Source organism: Rhinatrema bivittatum, chromosome 5 (genome assembly GCF_901001135.1).
Source record: "Rhinatrema bivittatum chromosome 5, aRhiBiv1.1, whole genome shotgun sequence".
NCBI lineage: Eukaryota > Metazoa > Chordata > Amphibia > Gymnophiona > Rhinatrematidae > Rhinatrema > Rhinatrema bivittatum.
In genome coordinates this window covers 362,032,379-362,056,323 of record NC_042619.1, presented here as the reverse complement: position 1 = coordinate 362,056,323, position 23,945 = coordinate 362,032,379, and the positions used below count along the sequence as shown (strand labels likewise).

The 23,945-nt window shown below is 45.6% G+C and overlaps 1 protein-coding gene across 7 annotated transcripts in view; it reads right to left on the bottom strand.

The window, feature by feature from the left end:
• DZIP1 (DAZ interacting zinc finger protein 1) overlaps positions 1–23,945 on the bottom strand; it is a 600,492-nt gene that overhangs the window by 372,330 nt on the left and 204,217 nt on the right. For all 7 annotated transcript variants that reach the window (XM_029604725.1, XM_029604724.1, XM_029604720.1 and 4 more), the window contains exon 8: positions 22,302–22,442. In XM_029604725.1, the coding sequence (XP_029460585.1) occupies positions 22,302–22,442 (141 nt within the window). The remainder of the gene's footprint in view (positions 1–22,301; positions 22,443–23,945) is intronic.

Here is a 23,945-nt window from a genome sequence, read left to right as displayed (position 1 = left end):
CAACTCACTAACTCTGCGAGCCGAAGTGATTGCCAGAAGGAAAATCACTTTCCATGTGAGAAAGCAAAGTTCACAGGATTGGAGAAGACGCAGTGGAGGCTTGAGGTGAAGCAAGCCCTTCAAGAAGCGTGTTACAAGGGGTTGCACTGAGATAGGGACATCCCCGATACCTTTATGGAAGGCGGCTACAGCACTGACATGCATTCTAATGGAGGAAGTTTTGAGACCTTACTCTGACAAATGCCAAAGTTATTCTAGAAACTTCGGGATGGGACAGGTAAAAGGATCAAGGGCCTCAGAAGAGCACCATGATGTGAACCTGTTCCATTTGTAGGAATACGATTTTCTCGTGGAAGGCTTCCATGAAACAATCAAGACACGGGAGACTGGATCAGAAAGGTTAAGCGGCTGAAGGATTAACCTTTCAACATCCATGCTGTCAGGGACAAGGCATGAAGACTGGGGTGGCGAAGACACCCGTCGTTTTGAGTTATTAGAAGCGGGTCTGTTCCCAGAGGAATGTGCCTGTGAATGGAAAGATCCTGAAGGACTGGAAACCACACTTGGCAGGGCCAGTGGGGTGCTATCAGGATCATGGTTCCCTTGTCCTGACGTAACTTCACGAGAGTCTTCGAGAGAAGAGGAAGTGGAGGGAATGCGTATAGGAGAGCAGTTGACCATGATAGGGAGAACGCGTCTCTTGATAGATAATGTTGGCTGCGAGTGAGAGAGCAGAAATTGTCTACTTTGCAATTCTGGGGTGACGCAAAGAGGTCTATGTGAGGATGACCCCATTGTAGGAAGATGGAGTTCGCCACTAAGGGGTTCAGAGACCACTCGTACGGTTGAAAGTTGTGACTCAACTTGACTGCCAACATGTTATCCACTCCCAGCAAGTAGGTGGCCCTGAGGTACATTGAGTGGGAGAGGGCCTCCGCCCATATCTGTGCAGCTTCCTGACACAGAAGGTAGGATCCCGTCCCTCCCTGCTTGTTGATGTACCATATGGCCACCTGGTTGTCCGTCTGGATCAGGATGACTTGATTGGACAGGCGATCCTGAAACATATCTGAGAGCATATCTTATTGCTCAAAGCTCCAGGAAATTTATTTGGTTTTTGGCTTCCTCTGGAGACCAGGAACCTTGTGTCTGGAGATCAGCCACATGGGCTCCCCACCCGAAGTTGGAAGCATCTGTGGTTAGAGTTATTTGAGGGTTTGGTGCCTGAAAGGGCAAGCCCTGTAGAAGATTGATGTGGTTCGTCCACCAGGCGAGAGACAGACGGAATTAGTATGTGACATGGACAACGGTCGACAGGGGCTGAAGGGACTGTGTCCATTGCGACCTTAGAGTCCACTGCATGACTCATGGCCAGACGGGCCATTGAAGTGACCTGAACTGAGGACGCCATGTGTCCTAGAAGGATGAGAAAATGATGCGCAGTCGTCGAGTGTTGAGACTGCAGCTGTTGTGCCTAAGACACGAGAGTGAGGGCTCGTTGTCAAGGCAGGAAAGCCTTTGCCTGTAAGGTGTCCAAGTCTGCCCCAATGAACGATAAGATTTGAGATGGGACTAAGGAGGATGTGTCGTAATTGACAAGAAATCCGAGTGAAGTGAAAGTGTGTAAGGTGAGATGTAGGGAGGACAAAGCGGCTTGCTGAGTCAGAGCCCTGATTAACCAGTCATCCAGATAGAGGTAGACATGGACACCTTGAGTCCTGAGGAAGGCGGCAACTACGACTAGGCATTTTGTAAACCCTCGCGGTGAAGATGCTAGGCCGAATGGAAGCACTCGGTATTGATAGTGCATGTGGCCTACGAGGAATCTCAGGAATTTGCGATGAGATGGAGTTATTGCAATATGCGTCCTGAAGGTCGAGAGAGCAGAGCCAGTCTCCTCTTTAAAGAAGAGGAAGCAGGGAGCCCAAGGTTACCATCTTGAACTTTTCTCTCTGGAGGTACTTGTTGAGGGTTCGTAGATCCAAAATTGGACGAACGCCTCCGGGAAGAGAATCAGAGGCCTTGCTGAGGCGATGGTACTGGTTCTATTGCTCTGGACTGGAGTAGGAGGGACGCCTCCTGTTCCAGGAGCAATGAATGGTCGGATGTTCTCCACGTCATTAGAGGTGGGGAATCCGGCGGGATGGAGAGAAAGTTGAGATGACAGCCTTGAGCAATGATTGTTAGGACCCAGTGGTCCGAGGTGACTGATTGCCATATATTGTTGAAATGGCACAAGTGGCCTCCCACTGGGACATCTGGTAATGGGATCTAGCTGCTGCTCTCTATGTGAAAGTCAAAAACCATAAGCAGGGCCCGGTTTGGGGGCTGTCTGTGGCTTTTGCTTTCGAGTTTGACGAAACTGTGATTTGAGGAATGGTCTCGCAGAGCGGCATCTAGCTGCTGGCGGGTAGGATTTCTTTGGTCTATAAAAAGACTTTTTAGAGTCCTTCCGGAAAGGCTGTTTAGAAGGGTAATCCGAAGAGAACAGAGAGAGCTGTCTGAGAGTCTCATGATGGTCCTTTAGTTTAGCCACTGTCTTTTGAATCTGCTCGCCAAAAAGATTGTCTCCATTGCAGGGGAGGTCGGACAACCGCTCTTGCACTTCTGGACGAAGGTCTGAAGACTTAAGCCAAGCCCATCGTCTTGCTGAAATAGCTGCTGCAGACACTCTGGTTGCAGTGTCAAAAATATCGTAACATTTATTTATTTTTAGATTTTTATATACCGGTGTTCCTGTATGAAATACAAATCACATCGGTTTACATTGAAACTGAACATAAATTTTTGCCAATAGGCATTACATAGAACAAGGTTGTGGAACTTGGAAAAGGGTAAACTAGATCAAAATAAACATTGTAATGTAAATAAATTGGCTAACGAATCTCATAGAGCAGTATAAATAAAAACAAAAACATAAAAGCAAAACAGTAGATGTCACGTGAGACCTGCAGCAAGAGAATGGATACGGAGTCAAGTAGATCCTGGAGAATGATATGATGAGGAACTCTTGCTGGTTGTAGGGGAAAAAAGAGCTTATGGTCCTGTAAAGGCTTGTTTAAAGAGCCAGGTTTTTAGTTTCTTTTTGAATGTGGAGTGGCAGATCTCTAGACGGATATCTGGCGGGAGCACGTTCCATTGAATGGGGCCAGCAGTAGATATGGTACGTTTCTGGAGCGAGGATTTTGTTGAGGGAACATGTAGAGTGCCTTTGTAAGCTCCTCTGATGGGTCTAGCTGAAGAGTGATGACGTAATTGAGTGCTTAACTGAAGTGGGGATATATTGTGAATTGATTTGTGAATTACTGTGAGCACTTTATAAAGAATCCTTTGCTTAATTGGAAGCCAATGGAGGAGTTTGAGAATGGGGGTGATGTGATCTCTTTTATTCGTATTTGTAAGAATTCTAGCTGCAGAGTTTTGTAACATTTGGAGCGGTTTGAGGGATGAGATTGGGAGGCCGAAGAGAAGCGAATTGCAATAGTCGATTTTTGATAGTATAATGGCTTGAAGAACCAACCGGAAATCATTGAAATGAAGAAGAGGTTTCATCTTTCTCAGGACTTGTAGCTTGTAGAAACAGTCTTTAGTGGTGGTGCTAACAAATTTTTTAAGGTTAAGCTGATCGTCTAGAATGACGCCTAGGTCTCGAACTTGTGGTGAATTATTTAGTAAAGGAATGGTTGCAGTGAGTGGGTTAGCTGGGTTTAGCAACTTGTTGTTGATGTCCTGATTGATAATTAGGATCTCGGTTTTGTTGTTGTTAAGAATAAGATTAAGGCTAGCAAGAAGATGATTGATTTGTTGCAAACAATTGTTCCAATGAATCAGGGTTTTGTGTATAGATTCGGTGATTGGGATGAGTATTTGGATGTCATCCGCGTAAAAGTAATGGGTTAGATTTAGTTTAGAAAGTAGTCGACAGAGAGGTAAGAGGTAAATATTAAAAAGGGTTGGGGAGAGTGAGGAACCTTGAGGGACCCCCTGGTTGGATGGGACCGGATGAGATTCTTTGTTGTTAATTTTTACCTTAAATTGTCTATTTGCCAGGAAGGACTTGAACCAGCTGAGCACTGTACCCTTAATGCCTAGTTCTGCCAGACATGATCTAATCTCATGTTTGCCTGCCTCTAAACCCTTATTAAGTAGGGTGTGAAAGTTATCTGGAAGTGATTAAGGCATGGAGGTTGTCAGGTCTTGAAGTTGCTTAAGAATGACTCTATTATATTGGGTCATATATAGTTGGTAAGCAGCAATTCGGAGGATCAACATTGATCCTTGAAAGACTCAGCGACCAATGGTATCCAAAAACTTTTGTTCCTTGCCAGGGGGAAAGGAAGTATGAGTTTTGGACCTTTTTGCTTTCTTTTGCGCAGATTCAACCACCACAGATTGGTGATCCAATTGAGGCTTTTGAAAACCTGGAGCTGACTGCACCAAGTAGGTAGAGTCAGTTTTTCTGTGGACTGGTGTAATGGAGCCAGGATGTTCCCAGTTCTTTTTGAGAAGGTCAAGAAGAACTTGATGGATGGGGATGGAGGTGATTTCCTTGGGCGAATCCAGGAATTGAAGCAACTCCATCATCTGATGTCTGTCGTCCTGTTCCATTAGTAACTGTAAGGGGACCAATTCAGACATATCCTTCACAAAGTTTATAAAAGAAAGGTCCTCTGGAGGAGAACGCTTTCTACTTTCAGTAGGTGAAGTTGGTGAGGGTAAATCATCGGTGTCTGGTGAAGAATCATCGCTCCAGGTATCATAAGGATCCGCACCTGTGTCTCTAGGGACTGTAGAGGGATTGGGTAGTTCTATACCTGAAGGTCCCGGTTTAGGTTCCGAAGGCATTGAAGGAATAACCGGCAACACCGATGAAGGCAATTAAGGCCCTGGCGCAGGCATCGAGGGCATCGGTGGATGGCTCGATGGTGCTGATGGGGGCATCGATATCGATCTCGATGGCTAAGGCAGTACTCCCGAAGGAGGGATGCGGAACAGTGTTTCTCCTCCCGATGATAAAGTCAACGGGGAGGGTACCGGAGCCATCGGTGACCCGGGATCCACTGGTGGAAAAGCTGCAATAAGCGCTTCTGTCCTCGATAGCAGTGGTGCCAATGCTGCTGGAATCGGGTCAGTGCTCGTTTCCACTATCGGTACCGATATCTGTGCCGGGAGAACCTGGAGTCGATGCATCGCCTTGTCGATGGCCTCCTGAACCATCCAGTCCAGTTCTTCTCGGAGACCTGAAGCAAGCAGCCCCGGCTCCGGAACAGAAGAAGGAGGCAGAGGCATAGCCGGAGGGACCACCGTTAAAGGTGGAGTCGCGACTCTCGACGCCCTATCGGGTGAGGATTGCCTCGGTGACCCAGTCGCCGAAAAGGTCGGTGCCTTTTCTGGACGGGGTTTCTTTGGCGGCAGCTCGGACGATGGCGAGGTCGATGGCTTCGATGCCTCGATGGTCCGAGACTTTCGGTGCCAATGGTGATGTTTCTCCTTACGATCCCCTCGGTCCTGAGGGGGAGAGGAGGGTGTCGAAGGCCAGGAAGTGATCGACGCTGGGCGGTCACCGGTCGGTAGACGATGCTGGCGCGATCTTGACGGTGCCGGTTCCAATGACGTCGATGCAATGGATGAAGTCGGGGTTTGAGCACGGAAGAGAAGTCCCATCTTCTCCATTCTGGCCTTGCGACCTTTTGGTGTCATTAGGGCACATTTGGTGCAGGTCAAGACATCGTGCTCTCGTCCAAGACACATTACACAGACTTTATGCGGGTCTGTAATGGACATGATACGAGTACAGTCCGGACACCGACGGAACCCCGACACCATGGCCATAGAAAAAAATCAAGCCGCGGTACGGTCGATGGTCAGTAGGCCGCGAGGGCCAAACTCGACGGTAACCAACAGAAAACGGGTAAAAACTTACCGGAGTACCACGGACTGAAAAAAAGTTAACGGAGGGACTGCTGTGGGGCAATTTAACTTTAAATAATTCTGTGAGGAAAATTCCTGTCAAGAATACTTGCAGAGCTCCTTAACCGCATGGCAACTGCTGCGTGGAAAAAAGAAGACTGAAGAGGGACCCCTGCTGGCTGCAGGGTTAGTGCCATGCTGGGCATGCCCAGTAGGGGCCAGTCAAAGTTCTAGAAACTTTGACAAAAGTGTTCCGTGATTGGGCTCCATCCTGTGATGTCACCCATATGTGAGGACTACCATCTTGCTTGTCCTGGGAGAACCCTATATACCGAAAACATGCACTGGCTCAACAATGCTTTACGCTTCCACAAACCCTCCAGACCACCCAGAATGCAACATGCTGCTACATTACACACGCCTTCTCACAAAGCCACTCTACTCAACACAACCATAGCCGGGCCAGCAACCTGGAACAATATGCCCCCTGACCTCCATCAGGAATCATGCCCAAAAAAGTTTAAACAAAAACTTAAAACATGGCTTTTCTTACAAGCATTTACCTAACTCACCTTCGCTCGTATAATAACTGTAGGCGACTACCTCCCTGATCGCCCCCCTCAGCTCTCCACTTATTTTCAAACATCTTGATTTTCTCCCTCCTATTTTACATATCTGCAATTTTTTGTTCATGTTTTCAACTTGTATTTTATCTCGCAATTTGTACTTCCCCACCACTACAACCAGTACCACCCTCCCAAATTCACTCCCTCCACCAGACGTCTCACCAAAATCCAAACTAACCCTAAAATATACTTTAATACCCTCACACTCATCACTCTACTACTCATCAATGCACAGTCTATCACCAAAAAAATCCCAATCATTCATGACCTGCTCTCAGACTACCAACCAGACATATTCTGCATAACTGAATCATGGCTCAAACACACTGACTCAGTCCTACTCAATCAACTGCCCAGAAACACATACAACATATTCTCCATACCTAGGAGCAAAAGAAAGGGAGGTGGACTACTATTCCTAGCCCACAAAAAACTTAAATTCTCCTCTTTCTCCCTAAACCTACCCCCTCCTTTCGAGACTAACCTATTTAAATCGAAACATCTACAAATACTCCTCCTCTACGCTCCTCCCGGCTGCCTACAACACAACCTCTCCCCCCTGATCGAAGCCATCACAACACACATCAACCTACAAGAACCAGCCATCATACTAGGAGACGTCAATCTCCATATTGACACCCAACCAACATCTCCCACCTGCGAACTCCTCCTATCTTCCATGACAGCTCTCGGATTCTCCCAAATCATTAATACCCCCACTCAGAAATCTGGGCACACCCTTGATTTAATTTTCATTAACAATAAAATATCTGCAACTGAATCACCCACTACAACTCCAACTCCATGGTCCGACCACTACCTCATTCAAGCCAAGCTTCAACATCAATCGAACACAGCAAAAACAGACTCCTGCATCATTGAATACACCAAACCTTGCTCCAGTGAAGACCTAGCAGAGCTACTCCCGGAAGCACTAAAAACAATCAACCTACATGATGCCAACTCAGCTACAAACTCCTGGATCTCCATCAACGCTGACATAGCCAACACATTATGCCCCACAATAAAAAAGGAAATCAGACCATCTACTAAACAAAATGCTCCTTGGTACACCCCCGAACTGAAAACATCCAAACGAACGCTGAGACAAACCGAAAAACAATGGAGACGAACACCTACACCAAACCTGAAAGACAAATATAGAACACTTCTACACAAATATACAGCTGACCTCAACATAGCAAAGCGCAATTTCTACACATCCAGAATTCATAAATACCAATTCAACCCGAGGACCCTCTTCTCATACGTCAAAGAACTCACCAACCCAATCCAGAATGACACAACGCCAAACTCCAACAACATCTCCAGTGACAAACTAGCTCAATTCTTCAAGGACAAAGTCGACAACATCATTGCCAAGATTCCCCAATCCCACAACGACTCAACAAACATCCCTCCACCCATCCACATTTGGACCCAATTCACTCCTGTTGCATCTACAGAAATTGAACCCTTCATCAAAAAAACCAAACCAGCATCCCACCCCGTAGACTCCATCCCCATCAAAACCCTAAAACTCATCAAAGAGATTATTGCCAAACCTATAACCCAAATCATCAACCTATCCCTCGAACAAGGAATCTTCCCAGACAAACTCAAAAACGCCATCATCAAACCAATCATCAAAAAACCGCAACTCGACAAATCTGATCCTGCAAACTACAGACCAGTCTCCAACCTCCCATTCCTAGCAAAAATCATCGAGAAAACTGTCAACAATCAACTCACAGACCACCTCGACGCCCACAATTTTCTCCATCCAACACAGCACGGCTTCAGAAAATTCTACAGCACAGAAACTCTCCTCCTCTCCCTCACCGACACCATCCTCAGAGGCCGAGACAGTGGCAAGACATTCCTACTGATCCTCCTCGATATATCAGCCGCATTTGACACCATCAACCACAGAACTCTCCTCACCAGACTTAAAGAGATCGGTCTGCAAGACACTACACTCAACTGGTTCAAATCATACCTCTCTAACAGATCCTTCATTGTCAAGACAAACTCTTCTGAATCCTCCCAAGTACCCCTCACCCATGGCGTCCCTCAAGGTTCTTCACTATCCTCGACCCTCTTCAACATCTACCTCCTCCCACTATGCAAATACCTCTCTGATGCCAACCTCACCTACTTCGTTTATGCAGACGACATTCAAATTCTACTCCCCATCACCAAATCCATTGAACTCACCATGGAAAGATGGAACAAACTCAGTTCAAATTTATCTCAACTGCTATCACAACTATCACTCTGCCTCAACCAAGCCAAAACAGAAATCATTCACATCCAGGACGACCATCCCTCTTCCCCCCTCGAGAGCACCCCCCTCAAACAACCCAGGAAGCGCAAACAACACTGGGATGCCAAACTTATCAAGAACCTCACTCACACCATCCACAAAAAACCTAGGAGTAACCATCGACAGCTAACTCAACTTTAAACGACACATCTCCAATATAATCAAAGATGGATTTTTCAAACTTCAAACACTTAAAAAACTCAAACCTCTACTCCAACCGCATGATTTCCGAACAGTACTGCAATCAATTATTTTCTCAAAACTCGACTACTGCAACTCCCTCCTCCTTGGACTTCCTGAAATCCACATCAAGCCCCTCCAAGTACTACAAAACGCCGCCGCCAGAATTATCACCAATCACAGAAAATCTTCCCACATCACACCCACTCTCAAAGACCTCCACTGGCTGCCCATCACACAAAGAATCCAGTATAAAACCCTCACCCTTCTTCACAAAAAAATAAACAACAGAATGGTCTGGCTAAACAACACCATCCAACCATATATCACACAAAGAAATCTCAGATCCTCCAACTCAGGTCTCCTCTCCATCCCAACTCTTAAAAATGCTCACCTCAATACAACACGCAAACGAGCCATTACAATAGCTGGCCCTACCCTGTGGAACTCCCTCCCCCCACAGCTCAGAAACGAACCCTCACCGCAAGTCTTTAAAAAACAGCTCAAAACATGGCTGTTCTTGAAAGCATTCCCTCCTGAACCCCAACATCCTAAAATAAACGCTCTTGAAAGCCTTACCGCAAAACTTCTACCCTGCACTAACGCATAACCCCTCCTCCCCCTCTCTATCCTCCCTTTTTCCCTATCCCCCACCCTACTCGTAACCAAGTCATATTGTACATATAGTATATAGGCTATATGCCACCTCTATATACCCACATTTAATATTTAATTTTAATTTTATTCATATGTTACAATGTTCCTTATATTAATTGTTTAATCAACTGTTATCTTGTTACAATGTAAAATAGGGCAGTTCCGGCTCTATTCAACCTGTTATCTGGAAACCGATGTGATATCTCGATCGAATGTCGGTATACAAAATAAATAAATAAATAAATAAATAAATATTATGTGTTTTGATTATATAATTATCCCAGTTGTTCTTTAGATTTAACCAGCTTGTTTATTATTCTAATTATCTCAACTGTTCAATTGTAAAGCACCGTTGCTATCCGTTATGCAGACTGGTTAAATACAGCCCTCCGTGACATGTCCCTAACAGAAACCTAAGGTCATCAAACAAAGCACTCCTAACTATTCCATCAGTCAAAACTGCAAGACTAACACAAGTACGAGAGAGAGCACTATCACTGGCAGGACCCATACTATGGAATTCCATGCCCCTAGATTTAAGATTACAAAGAGACAGCAAAACCTTTAGAAAAGGTTTAAAAACCTGGCTCTTTAAACAAGCTTTTTAGAAAAAGAAGGGTGAACAGAAACCAGGGACGAGCAAAGCACGAACAATAAAACACCCACACACACTGCTGTATTCACTAAATGTGTAGTTTTTTTTTGGTTTGTTTTTTTAAAAGGACAGTCACAATTTTAAAGTTAATTCTGTAATCAAAACCGAGATAGAGACCTGGACAAGATTCATTACATTTAACATTTAATATTGATCACTATGTTACCGAACCTTATGGCACTTTTGTAATCGGATAAATTGCAGCATTATTACTTTTATGTGCCTTAATATAAACCATTGTGACGGTCCCCACCAAAAGACGGTATAGAAAAGATTTTAAATAAATAAATAAATAAATAAAATGTTAAATGGAAACCGATGTGATGTTACTAAACGAATGTCGGAATAAAAAAAGCTACAAATAAATAAATACTTACCTCATGGGTTCCATCACCATTTGTTTGAGCAGAACCCCTTGAAGGGGATCCACAATTGCTCTCTTTTTGTAGGAGATGCTCCAATCCACATCCAGCAGATTAAAATCTCATAAGATCATAAGAAATTGCTATGCTGGGTCAGACCAAGGGTCCATCAAGTCCAGCATCCTGTTTCCAACAGAAGCCAAACCAGGCCACAAGAACCTGGCAAGGGAGGACTTCGAGCGGAGATACCTCTCCGAGAGAGGAGAGGAGAGGCCATAAGGGGTTTAAGGCAGAAGTGCTGCGAACATCAGAAGCTGGTAACATCCGAGCCTTACCCGTAGCCACGCCCCTCTAGTGACGTCATCCAGGGGAGCCGGAACGCCGGATAAATTCGACCCAGGTGCGGCGCCTAATCAGAGGACTTCGAGCGGAGATACCTCTCCGAGAGAGGAGAGGAGAGGCCATAAGGGGTTTAAGGCAGAAGTGCTGCGAACATCAGAAGCTGGTAACATCCGAGCCTTACCCGTAGCCACGCCCCTCTAGAGACGTCATCCAGGGGAGCCGGAACGCCGGATAAATTCGACCCAGGTGTGGCGCCTAATCGGAGGACTTCGAGCGGAGATACCTCTCCGAGAGAGGAGAGGAGAGGCCATAAGGGGTTTAAGGCAGAAGTGCTGCAAACATCAGAAGCTGGTAACATCCGAGCCTTACCCGTAGCCACGCCCCTCTAGTGACGTCATCCAGGGGAGCCGGAACGCCGGAAAAATTCGACCCAGGTGCGGCGCCTAATCGGAGGACTTCGAGCGGAGATACCTCTCCGAGAGAGGAGAGGAGAGGCCATAAGGGGTTTAAGGCAGAAGTGCTGCGAACATCAGAAGCTGGTAACATCCGAGCCTTACCCGTAGCCACGCCCCTCTAGTGACGTCATCCAGGGGAGCCGGAACGCCGGATAAATTCGACCCAGGTGCGGCGCCTAATCGGAGGACTTCGAGCGGAGATACCTCTCCGAGAGAGGAGAGGAGAGGCCATAAGGGGTTTAAGGCAGAAGTGCTGCGAACATCAGAAGCTGGTAACATCCGAGCCTTACCCGTAGCCACGCCCCTCTAGTGACGTCATCCAGGGGAGCCGGAACGCCGGATAAATTCGACCCAGGTGCGGCGCCCAGCCGAAGCCGCGCGCCAAAGGGGCGCGCCCCTGGGGAAAAATTGTTTGTTTCTTTTTCATCTACCTATATGGGTAAGAAGAGAAAGATTAAACCGTTGACTTCATCACCAGCGGTGCATGTGGTAAGAGGACCGATGGATGCCCATCTGATGAGACGAGTAAGTCAATCTGCTCGAGATACTATACCAGATATTTCCTTTTCTTCAGGTGCTTCCGACAGCCCTGGCCAAATGCAGCACTCTCAATCTTTGACAGAGTCGCCTGACCAAACACCCCAATGTACTGACCAAGGGGTTGTTAATACAACACCGAGTGGCCATTTAGAAACTGGGATCACGGTGGGTTCTGGTTTACAGGTAGCTGTGACAGAACCCATAGACCCGCAAAATATAACGTTGGGAGATGTATGGAAGGCTATAACAGAATTACAGAAAGTTGTATCTTGTGCTATAACTCAGAATGACAAAACCGCTATGGAATTTAAAAATGCTTTAGAAATGCATGATAATCGTTTAAAGAATTTAGAAGAGTTGGGTAAAACGACTACAGCACAAGTTTCAACCTTGCAGGCTGTTAACAACTCTCATATTAAAGAAAGTTTGGCAAACCATAGGCAATTTGAGAATTTGGAAAATGAATTGAGGGTCAGGAATTTAAGATTCCTGAATTTTCCTATTACGAGACTCTTATCTGCCAATGAGTTGCTAAAAAAATATTTACTAGATGTTTTGTCTATCTCGACAATTGATGATAAAAGTTTTTCAAAAATGTATTACTTGATGAATTCTAGATTAAGAACTCAGGTGGAGGGGGAGGGAATGTATGTGGTTCAGCAACAGTCACCTAATTTGACTTCTGTTTTGGAATCCTCAGTGGATGATATTCCACAAAGGGCTACTCTGATTGTTACCTTATGCAGGGAAAATGATAAAAGTTTAATATTGCAAAAGTATTTCAAGAATAAAGATTTCCTATTTTGTGGGCAGAGAGTACAGATATTCCCTGACGTTTCAAGAAACACACAGTTAAAAAGAAAACAATTTTTGTTATTGAAGCCCAGAGTTCTTGCTTTGGGAGCTTCATTCTTTTTGAAATTCCCATGTAAATGTGTGGTAGTTTTTCATAGGAATAAATTTATATTTCAGGACCCCACCCACCTAGAAACTTTTTTGGAAGATAAAGAAAAAGATTGAGATGTAGTTTAGTCTGCAAATAATATATATATGTCTCCTGTAAATGTAACTTGTGTTACGTGTATTGCTTAATATTATTTTCTTATTATAGCCTCCCATAATGTGGACTAGGAATTTTGTTGCATAAGTTATATTTTGCAAAGATTATGTAATGATGTTTTTTCTTTTGTATACAAAATTCATTCTTTATGATTTTATAACTGAATTGTTTAAAATCCTAATAAACTATAAATAAAAAAAAAGAACCTGGCAAGTACCCAAACATTAAGAAGATCCCATGCTACTGACGCCAGTAATAGCAGAGGCCATTCCCTAAATCAACTTGATTAATAGCAGTTAATGGACTTCTCCTCCAAGAACTTATCCAAACATTTTTTAAAACCCAGCTACACTAACTGCACTAACCACATTCACTGGCAACAAAATCCAGAGCTTAATTGTGCACTGAGTGAGGAGAGCAATTTGCCTTAATTGTGCTACTTGCAAACTTCATGGAGTGCCCCCTAGTCCTTCTATTATCCGAAAGTGTAAATAACTGATTCACGTCTACTTGTTCTAGACCTCTCATTATTTTAAAGACCTCTATTATATTCCCCCTCCGCCGTCTCTTCTCCAAGCTGGACAGCCCTAACCTCTTCAGCCTTTCCTCATAGGGGAGCTATTCCATCCCCTTTATCATTTTGGTTGCCCTTCTATGTACCTTCTCCATCGCATCTTTATCTTTTTTTAGATGTGATGACCAGAACTATACACAGTTTTCAAGGTGGAGTCTCACCATGGAGCGATACTGAGGCATTATGACATTTTCCGTTTTGTTAATAATTTTCCGTTTTGTTAATAATTGCTAACATTCTCCAACAAGCAACACCTTTTCCACTTTTTGGATGAATTCAACTAGATCTCTGTCCAAGTCTTCTGTTTAGATTGGAGGCCTGTGAATCTCCCCAGTATAAAAGGAAGCACCATTTTTTTTTTAAGACAGCCCAGAGTGCTTCTAAAGCCTGGTAGTCACAAAACGTGCTATTTTTTCCTCTGTAACATGACCAAAAACTGTCCCTTCCTTTCTGAACACATTAGCAGAACCCTTATCCACTCTCTCATCTCGCTTAGACTATCGCAATGTTATGATTCCTGCCCACGGAGCTACTCTCCGTGAGCAGGCCTCGCCACCCACCTGTTTCCCTCACAGCAGGATGCTGCCAGCTCCGCTTGCTGTGGCCTGGAGGCCGCAACCATCTTCTGCCCTGCCCCGCGGGGCTGACGCCGTTGTGAGCTGTGCCTTGCGGCGGGTGCCGCCGCCGAGACCCGAGGCCATGTTTGTCCGCCTCCTTTTCAAGCGGCAGGGATAGCCTGCTGCCGCCCCGACATCTTGTTTGGCCTGGAGGCCGCCCCGAAGCCTGCCTCCGTGGCGGGGAGCCACCGCCGGCCTGTCTTCGCGGCTCGGGCCGCTGACGCAATCCTCGGGGTCCTCCTCAGACGGCAGGAGGCCGTCCTGTGGCCTGCCTGCTCCTCCTTGCTCCTGCGCGGCCGGGTGCCGCTGTCTGCGGTGCTGCAACTCACCTCTTCTCTTCAGCCTTCCTTTAGGCGCCGGCGCGTGCCTCTTCATGCCATTTAAAGGGCCAGCCACAGGAAGTGCTGCTGGCTCCTCCCGATGATGACTTCCTGCTTCAGCCCTATAAAAGGGATTCCGCTTCAGTCTCTCATGGCCTTCGGATTGAGTCTTACAGCCGTCTGTGCTCCTTCATCGATCCAGGTCATCCATGGTCTTCTCTTGTTTTGATAGGTCCATGTCCTGTGTCTCTGCCTGTTTCTTTGATGTTGGTTCCTGATGTTCCAGCTCTTCCTGATGTTTTGTTTCCTGTGCTCTTGAGCCTTCTTGTTCTGCCGGCTCTTGTGGTTCTCCGGATGACACCGGCTCCGTCATCGGCGTCTTGCCTCGGCTGGATTCCTTTCCTGCGCTCGTCCTGCTCTCCTCGTGGGCCGTGACCAGCCTCCTCAGGCTGTGTAGGACGCACAGTGGGACAGGGTGGTCCGCGACCAGCCCATTGGTCCTCCCGTGAAGGTGGGCTGTGTAGGGCGCCCTGAGAGACAGTGCCAATGTCTACCTTCCCAGCTTCTCGCCTCGTCTGTGATGTCTTCGCATCAGCCCACGTCTGTAATGTCTTCTGTGTTCCAAGGACTCCGTCTGCCCTCGTCCTTTGTCCGACCTGCCGCCCACTGCCGTACCCCACGGCAGGTCCGAAAGGGCTTGGAACGGGCGGAGGACTGTTCATCAATCAACAATGGTTATCCGGGGCATGCAGGTCCGGCTGAGGATCAGACGCTGTTCCCTAGTCCTTGCTTCAGCCATGTCTTGCCTTGTTACCCATGCTCGCACCAGCTCACCTCCCGCGGTGTGGCTTGGGGCTCCTCCCTGGGTCATGCGTTGCCCAAGGGCTCACTTCACCAGCCATAGAGACGACCACGCCCCTGTGCCTGTAACCAAAGTCGAAGGCCGTCCAGCCCTCTGTCCTTAGCAACTGCCAGAGGGCGCGCTCGTAACACACAACTTGCTCCTCACAGATCACCCAGCAAGCCATCTCTCTTCACTACAATCTAGACCAGTGGTCCCCAACCTTTTTTGCACCAGGGACCGGCTTCAAGCAAGACTATTTTTCCATGGCCCGGCAGGGCGGGGCAGGGGCGGGGCTTTGGTCATATGGGGGCGGGGTTATGGAGGGGGTTGGATTTTAGTGCACACTTATCATTTAATTATGACATTTATAATGTGAATGTGACTCAACTCATCATAGGTTCTCACATGCATGGCACACTGACCCATGATCGTCACGGGGCTAGATGTAAAAGTACAGTTTGTATCCACGGGAACCCCCCTGACCCACAATAATGGATGTAAAGCAGAATTATGACATTCCTCATACAACTCACCCTACAAAAAAGATATTCTGGTTCTGGTGACATCTCAGTAACAGCAACTCAAACTCCTTCTACTTTCAGGCTCAATAGCCCTACTTATGAAAAGACAGCAGTTTACCACCAATGCATGTCCTCTTGAGAAAACACAACAAATAAGACCGATACAAACGCTTACATGCTAGCAAAATATCTCATCTCGGTAACAGACACAGAACCGACCTAACATACTCCCAGGATCTGTAGTAATGCACATAAACTAATCCGCACACAGTTACACCTGTATTATGGAATACACTCAAACAGGAGCAACCCTATCTATGAAAAGGCAACACTACAAATATTAAATCAGGTCCTAAAAACAGAACTAGCAAGCAGCTATAGATCCCCACACAGAAATAATTGTAAAACTATACTAATAAGCAGAATAAATGTTTCAAAACAGCTATGAACAGAATAACATCCAACAATTAAAAACTCATAAAAACTATTAAACATTCTCCAAACACCAATAAAATATTTCAAAAAAGCAGACATCACACAATTAAAATGGCAGTCAAGAAAAATAAACTTAAAAAGCCACCTTTACTTACCCCCTCCAGCAGCTCTCCTACTCCCCTTCCCTGCAGGCCGAGGCACACACCAGAAGCAGCAGTAGAAGCTAAGCTCTATACTTATGGTCCTCTTCCTTAGTGCCCATGTCTCTCACACACACACCATACCAGTCATGCCCCCATGACCAGTTTCTGTCTCTCACACACCAATCATCTCCCAAACAGTCTTTGGCACACACACACACCAGTCACCTTCCTGAATAGTTTCTCTCATGCCATACACACACACACAGGCTTCTCACTCCCGTGTTCTACTTACATATATGAGCTTCTCACTCTCATAATCACTTTCTCTGTCTCTCTCTCTCTCTCACTCACACACACACACTCATTCACTAGTCTCTCACTCCCATGCTTGTTCTCTCCACATGCACAGGCTTCTCATTCCCATAATCACTTTCTCTCTCACACACACACACACACACACTCACCAGTCTCTCACTCCCATGTTCTCTTTCAGATATACAGGCTTCTCCCTCCCATGCTGTGTCTCACACACACTCAGGTTTCTCACTCCCATGCTCACTCTCTTCACATGCACAAGCTTCTCATTCCCACAATCACTTTCTCTCTGTTACACACACACCAGTCTCTCTCATTTCCATGCTCACTCTCCACATGCACAGGCTTCTCATTCCCTGAATCACATTCTCTCACATTCACACACACCAGTCTTTTTCTCTCACACACACCGTCACCTTACCAAGCAGTCTCTCTCTCTCATGCATGCACACTCACCCAGGTTTCTCACTCCCATGCTTTCTTTCACCCCCCCCCCCCCAACACCAGGCTTTCTCACATACCCAGATTTCTCACTTCCATGCCTTTTCTCTCTCTCACACACACACATCAGTCACCTCCCTGACTAATGTCTCACATACACATCAGTCATCTCCCTGAGCAATCACTTTCAATGTCTCTCACATACACACACACACATCAGCTCACTGACCAGTCAATCACACACAGGCTGGCCGACTGCTTCTCTCTCTTTCTCTCACTCACTTCCTCTCCCCCTGGAGCACAAATGGGAGCTGCAGCAGCCCCCGCAGGCCAAGAAAAAAGAATCCCATCGGCCGTGGGACGCTCATGCTGCTGACTCCTTTCTCAATTACACCGGCTGCTTCAACTGCTCGGGGACCGATGCTGCAGCCACCGCTGCTACTTTTCCACGCGGCTCGGCTCTTTCTCTTTCCTGCGTACCGCGTATCACTTCCTGTTCCGGGTCATGGGAGGGCAGGCGCGGGAAGAAGAAAAGGCCAGCCATGGGTGCACAGCTTCTTTTAGCACCGCTGCCGTTCCCACTGGGCTTGAACGTGCTGACAGCCCGGCGGCAACGGCAGCGGAAGAGACCGGGAGCGCGCGACACACCTGCCGGTGCTTGGCGGCGCCGCGGACCGGCAAAAAACTCCCACGGCCCGGTCCCGGTCCACGGACCGGTGGTTGGGGACCCCTGATCTAGACTAAATTCTGCTGGTGACTCATCTATCGCTAAAGTCACAAGACATACATAACTCCTCATCTGAAGTCACTACATTAGCTCCATATCTGCTCCCACATACAGGTCACGCTCCTCTTTCTCATCTACAAATGTCTTCACTCTGCAGTACCTCATTACTTTTCATCTTTCTCTACACCCCTCCTTGTACATTCTGTTCATCAAAACAATACTCCAATCTGTGCTCTTTTCCTCTACCGTCAATTATCAACTCCTTGCTTTCCACATGGCTGCACCGTGTGCTTGGAATAGTCTTCCTGAACTGGTGCATTATGCTCCCTCTCGCATTGTGTTTAAATTCCATTTAAAGACCCACTTTTTGAGGCTTTTAAAATCTTAGGCCTAATTGTCTGCTTGTAGCCTCAATAACTTTCTTTTTCAACTAATGTCTTACTTTGTGAAATACCTCAAGTCTCTTGGCCTGTATATTTGTCTTATTATATTGTAAGCTCTATTGAACAGGGAATGATTTTTTTGTGTGTTTGTACAGTGCTGCGTGTCGTGTAGCACTACAAAAATGTTAAGGAGTAGTAGTAGTAATAGTAATGTTCAGGTAGATGCTCACCTAAGCACCAGTGATCATTAGATGATATGGTTTGATATAACGGCCAAGTGGAGAGAAGTCACATGAAGATCCATGTCTTGGGTTTCAAAAATACAGACTTTGGCAAAATGGAGAATTGGTAGCTAAAGCCTTTTTCTGATTGTCTAAGCAGAATTTCTTGTCTTTTAAAAAATGTTATATTTTTTCCTCTATTTGTTGGTAGAACCTTGAAATTGTATCTAAGATTTGTTTTCACAATATTTCTATTGATCTATCAGACAGATAATCCAACAGCAGAATTGTGAGCAAGCTTGTGAAATATCTAAGCTTTAATTGAGTGAGATTCCTACTTTGGCTAAGGTACTAATGTGCATGGTTAAGGCTTCAAAAGAGAGTTAACACTGCCAGAATCTTTTAAAAAGCTCTAGAGTTTTGCATCTGAGCAAATAACTTAAAAGATAATCAATGGAGGGAATACTTTATGAGGCACAAAAATCTAATCTCACAAGAGAAACCTTTTGTAAAAATATTTTTCTACCGCCTTTAATTACAGCAATCTAACGGACTGCTTTACTAAAATGAACTACTGCACATTAACATACTTTACTAAGTTTGTCCCTTTCACTGTAAACTGCATTAAAATCAGTTTATAATAAGCAATACTGCAGCCAATAGTTAGTGCAGTTTAGTAAATCAGCTACCACATTATCTACCAAGTTACTGTAGGAAGGCTCTTGTTCTGATCTAGGATCTAGACCAGGTTTTTCAGCCTCCAGGATGAAAACTGCCAATATGAGGGGTTTAAGTTTTTTGTTTTTTTTCCTACAGCCAGGAGCAGCTTGCTTCATGATTAGGGAGGGGCCCAGACTACATAAAATGCTAACTTTCTACCAAATGATATTATTACTAAAGGTTTTCTCCCAGTCCGGCGGAGTGTACTGTTAGCCCGCGTGTTTTTGACACGCTATTTTTACCCCTTAAACAGTAACGGGTAATAGCGTGTCGGAAACGCGCGGCCACCACCCCCCCGAAACTAATAGCGCCTGCAACATGCAAATGCATGTTGATGGCCCTATTAGTTATTCCTGCGCGATACAGAAAGTAACGCCTGCCCAAAGGCTGGCGTTAATTTCGTCCGGCATAGCGATATTAAGTCGGAGCCCCCAAAAGTAAAAAAAAAAAAGTAAAAATCTACCCGTGGGTCGGAAGACAGACGCTCAGTTTTGCCGGCGGCCATTTTCCAAACCCATAGCTGTCAGCAGGTTCGAGAACAGACGCCGGTAAAATTGAGCGTCGACTGTCAAATCCGCTGACAGCCGTCGCTTCTGTCAAAAAGGAGGCACTAGGGACGCGCTAGTGTCCCTAGCGCCTCCTTTTACCGCGGGCCCTCATTTACATGTTGTTCCCTCCTGAATCGTGCGCACAGGAGAGTGGCCTGTGCGTGCTTCAGGAGAGCGGGCGCTCGCCGGGTCTCCCGCGACTTTTACTGAATGAGCCTGTATGATAGAGAGAGGCTAGTCCTATAAAAAATAGCCTGCTGAAAATTCTATGTATAGTTCAGCAAGCAAAATACCTTTATTTCCATATGTACATGGGGAATGTAATCTTCAGTATTGTCTGAAGAGAGAAAACAGAGAAATACTATCTCTGCCATTTGGGAGAGATCCCTTTCCCTCAGAGCCCAAACAGGGATGTGAAAGAGGCTCTCTACTCCCAGAAGAATCTGTTCTTAAGATCTGCAAAATTTGTGAGGCTGTTCTTCAGGATACTCTCACTCTATTCCCAACTTGAAACCTATAACTTGGTTACTGAAGAGGGAAGCTTGAAGAGAATCTCTGTCCATCTATTCCCATAATATAGTCTAGAATACACAGCCCTTCAAGAGTTCTCTAGACATCAAAAGAGACTAAAGATACCGTATTTTTCGCTCCATAAGACGCACTTTTTTTTCCCCCAAAAGTGGGGAGAAAATGTGTGTACGTCTTATGGAGCGAATGTAGCGTCTCTCCCTCTCGCGCGCCGTCCCCATCCTCCTCCCCCCAACTCAGCTCAATCAGCATGGTGGCGCAGGTCAAATGCACACCGCCACCACGACCCTCTGGTGTGTCTGGACAGATGCGAGGGAGATGGCCCATGCCGACCATGGACCCCAATACTGTATGTCGTCCTCTGCCAGCAGAGCTCGAGCTCCCTGCCGGTCGGCTGCTCCTGGGGCACACCCCGCCACAAGGGCCGGCGTGGCACAGGCCAGACATCAGCCGCCCAAACCACGTGGGCTACGGAGGTCCCTCCAGTTCAGACGGCTGGCATTTGACCTGCGCTGCACCGGCCTTCGCAGCAAAATGCACTCCTGGAACAGCAGACTGGCAGGGAGCTATTTGAACTGGAGGGGCCTCCGTAGCGCACGCGGTTCTAACAGCTGATGTCTGACCTGCACCACGACGATCTTCGCAGTGAGATGCACCCCAGGAACGGCGGACCAGCAGGGAGCTCGGGCTCTGCCAACGGAGGACGATACATAGCATTGGGGTTTGTGGTTGGTGCAGGTCATTTCCTTCTCATTTGTTTGGATGTATTGGAGGGTCATAGGGGTGGTATACTGCCTGGGATGGAGAATACATGACACAGACCTTTGCTTTTTTGGTTCTTTGTGTGGTTCAGTGATTTCTGATAAAATGTTTCTTGCATATGAAGCAATGTGGCTTTTCAGAACTGATTAGCCGTTTGACAGCTGAAATTAATGAAAAGCAAATAGAATTACTGCCTGTGCTGATTAAGTGGCTACCTGTTGAAATATTAGGAGCAAATTGCTCTCCTAATCAATGTAATATAGCCCTATTTATTATTGAACTTTGGAGTAGTCATGGAAGTTTAAAATAACTGGTGTGAGAGAGCTGTGTGTATGAGGGAGAGAGTCTGAGTGTGTGATTGCCTGTGGATATGTATATGTGTGAGGGAGAGCCAGTGAGTTGAGTGGGGAAGAGAGCTAGTGAGTGTGAAAGAGCCTATGTATGTATGTGAGGGAGAGAAAACCAGTGAGTGTGAGTACCTGTGTGGATGTTCTCTACTTTACTATATAAAAAAAAAACAAACCAAAAAAATATCCAATGGACAGCCACCAGGGGGGAGCTCCTCATGGGGACAGAATTTTTTTTTCTTATTTTCCTCCTCTAAATCCTAGGTGCGTCTTATGGTCAGCTGCGTCTTATTGTGCGAAAAATACGGTATATCCCTTATTTGCAATCTCACAACAGCATCTAAGTAAGACAGACTGATTCACTGATGGTTTCACATTCACTACAGTATTTCTAAAGTCCTGTTCTTAGGACCTATAAAAAACCCTTGTCTATATAACTAGACTGCTCAGAGTTCTATGAACTACTACTGAAGATAAGCTGTTCTCTTGCTTTTATAAATTATGCCTGATACTTTATTTTATATGGCACAGTGAGATAAAAAGGATACCTTTTTGCCATTGTAGCTTAATCTCCCATTCTTCACCCACCTCAGTCTCCCACAAATACTGCAATTTATAATAAGATTTCATGGGACAAATTTCTAATAATCAGTTGAGTGCTACAAGATATTATATGGGTATAAATTAGTTAACAGATCATGCTGTATAAAAAACAAAAAACAAAAAAAAACAAAGAACAGACCTCCTCTTTATGAGAACTGATGAGCTCACTTTGTTCCTTAAGTCTCCGATCAAGCTCATCTATCCTTTTCTTATAAAATATGTTACTCTCTTGTTGGTCATCTGTCATCGTTGATCGAAGATTTTCCATCTGTAATAAAAGCTTTTAAAAAATAAATCATTAAATGTAAGTATAATATATAAAGTGAGATTATATAAGAAAGTAACGAATAAAAAATAAAATCATTATAAATTACATAACAATTTACCTATTTTCCAGTACTTAAACTAAAGTTTCTTGACTAATGTAAAGCCAAAACTTGGTCTGTTACAGATAGTGGGCTCTCATCCGTTGTCAGAAATTCTATTGTTTTTAGCAGATTTTCCAGGGTCTGAGCTTTATTTCAGACCACTTTCAAGGATCTAGTTTATCTGTTTAAAGTCACTGCACAGAGAAAACTTAAGGAGAAATTAATTCTTAACTGATAATTTCTTTCATTGAGTCTAGACAGACCAGCATGGGTTATTTCCACAAACCAGCAAATGGAGGCAGAGATTAACAAGGTTACTGATATCATCTTACATAGGCTCCTGTGCTGCCCTCAGTCTGCTAGTATCCTGTAACAAGCTAAGAACATACTAAAAACAAACTTCCCCTCCCCCAAACTAGAAGATTTCCAAGGGAGAATAACAAATGAACTCACCATACAACAACATAATTAGGATAAACCAAATAAATTGATATCCTCTTATCTTATCCACTGAAGGAAGGTTTGATTAAAACAAATATTGGCCTTTCTGGTACTACATTACAATGGTTCTCGTCCTACCTCTCTGAACGTACATACCAAGTAGTGATCAACAATACCCCATAAAAAATGATTGACCTCAAAGCTGGTGTTCCCCAAGGTTCAGCATTATCTGCTACCCTCTTCAACATATACCTCCTACCCATCTGCCAACTACTAAAAGATCATGGAATCTCACATTCCCTCTATGCTGATGACATTCAGCTTCTAATTCCCATACAAAACTCAATTGAAGATGCATACAAAAAACACCTCAGATATACTTATCTCAATCAAGCATCTACTAAACTCCCTGAAACTCATAATCAACTTTGACAAAACTGAAATCATACTCATGGATAAAAAACCCAATCCAACTCCGCCACCCCTGACAATACTAGATAAACAAATAACGATAATCCCTACCACCCATACCAGGAACCTTGGAGTTACCATCGATGCTGATCTCTCTTTCAAATCCCACATACAGGTCTATCCTGTAAAGTGCGGCCGCGTTTACCCTGCTCCTAAGCCGCGTTTTACTCACTTTCCGGCCGCGTTATCCCTTCCTGCGATCCCGAATCCACTTTAACCTACTCCTACCGCGTCCTAAAATCCCCGGCCAACCCCTTCCGCACGCGGCATGGATATCGCATGCAAATGAGCGAATTAGCTATTCCCTAGCATCCCGTAACCTGCGCCCCGATTATCGCTATCTTTCCCTGCCGTTTTGTCGCGCGTTTAACCTGTTAACTTACCGCCTACCCTAACCCTGCGGTAGAGGCAGGGGTACTCGCGCACCTGCCCCGGCCGCGATCTTGGGTGCCGGTCTCCGGGGCAGCCCCAGTCCTCTCCCTCCTCTCGAAGCAAAAAAAAAA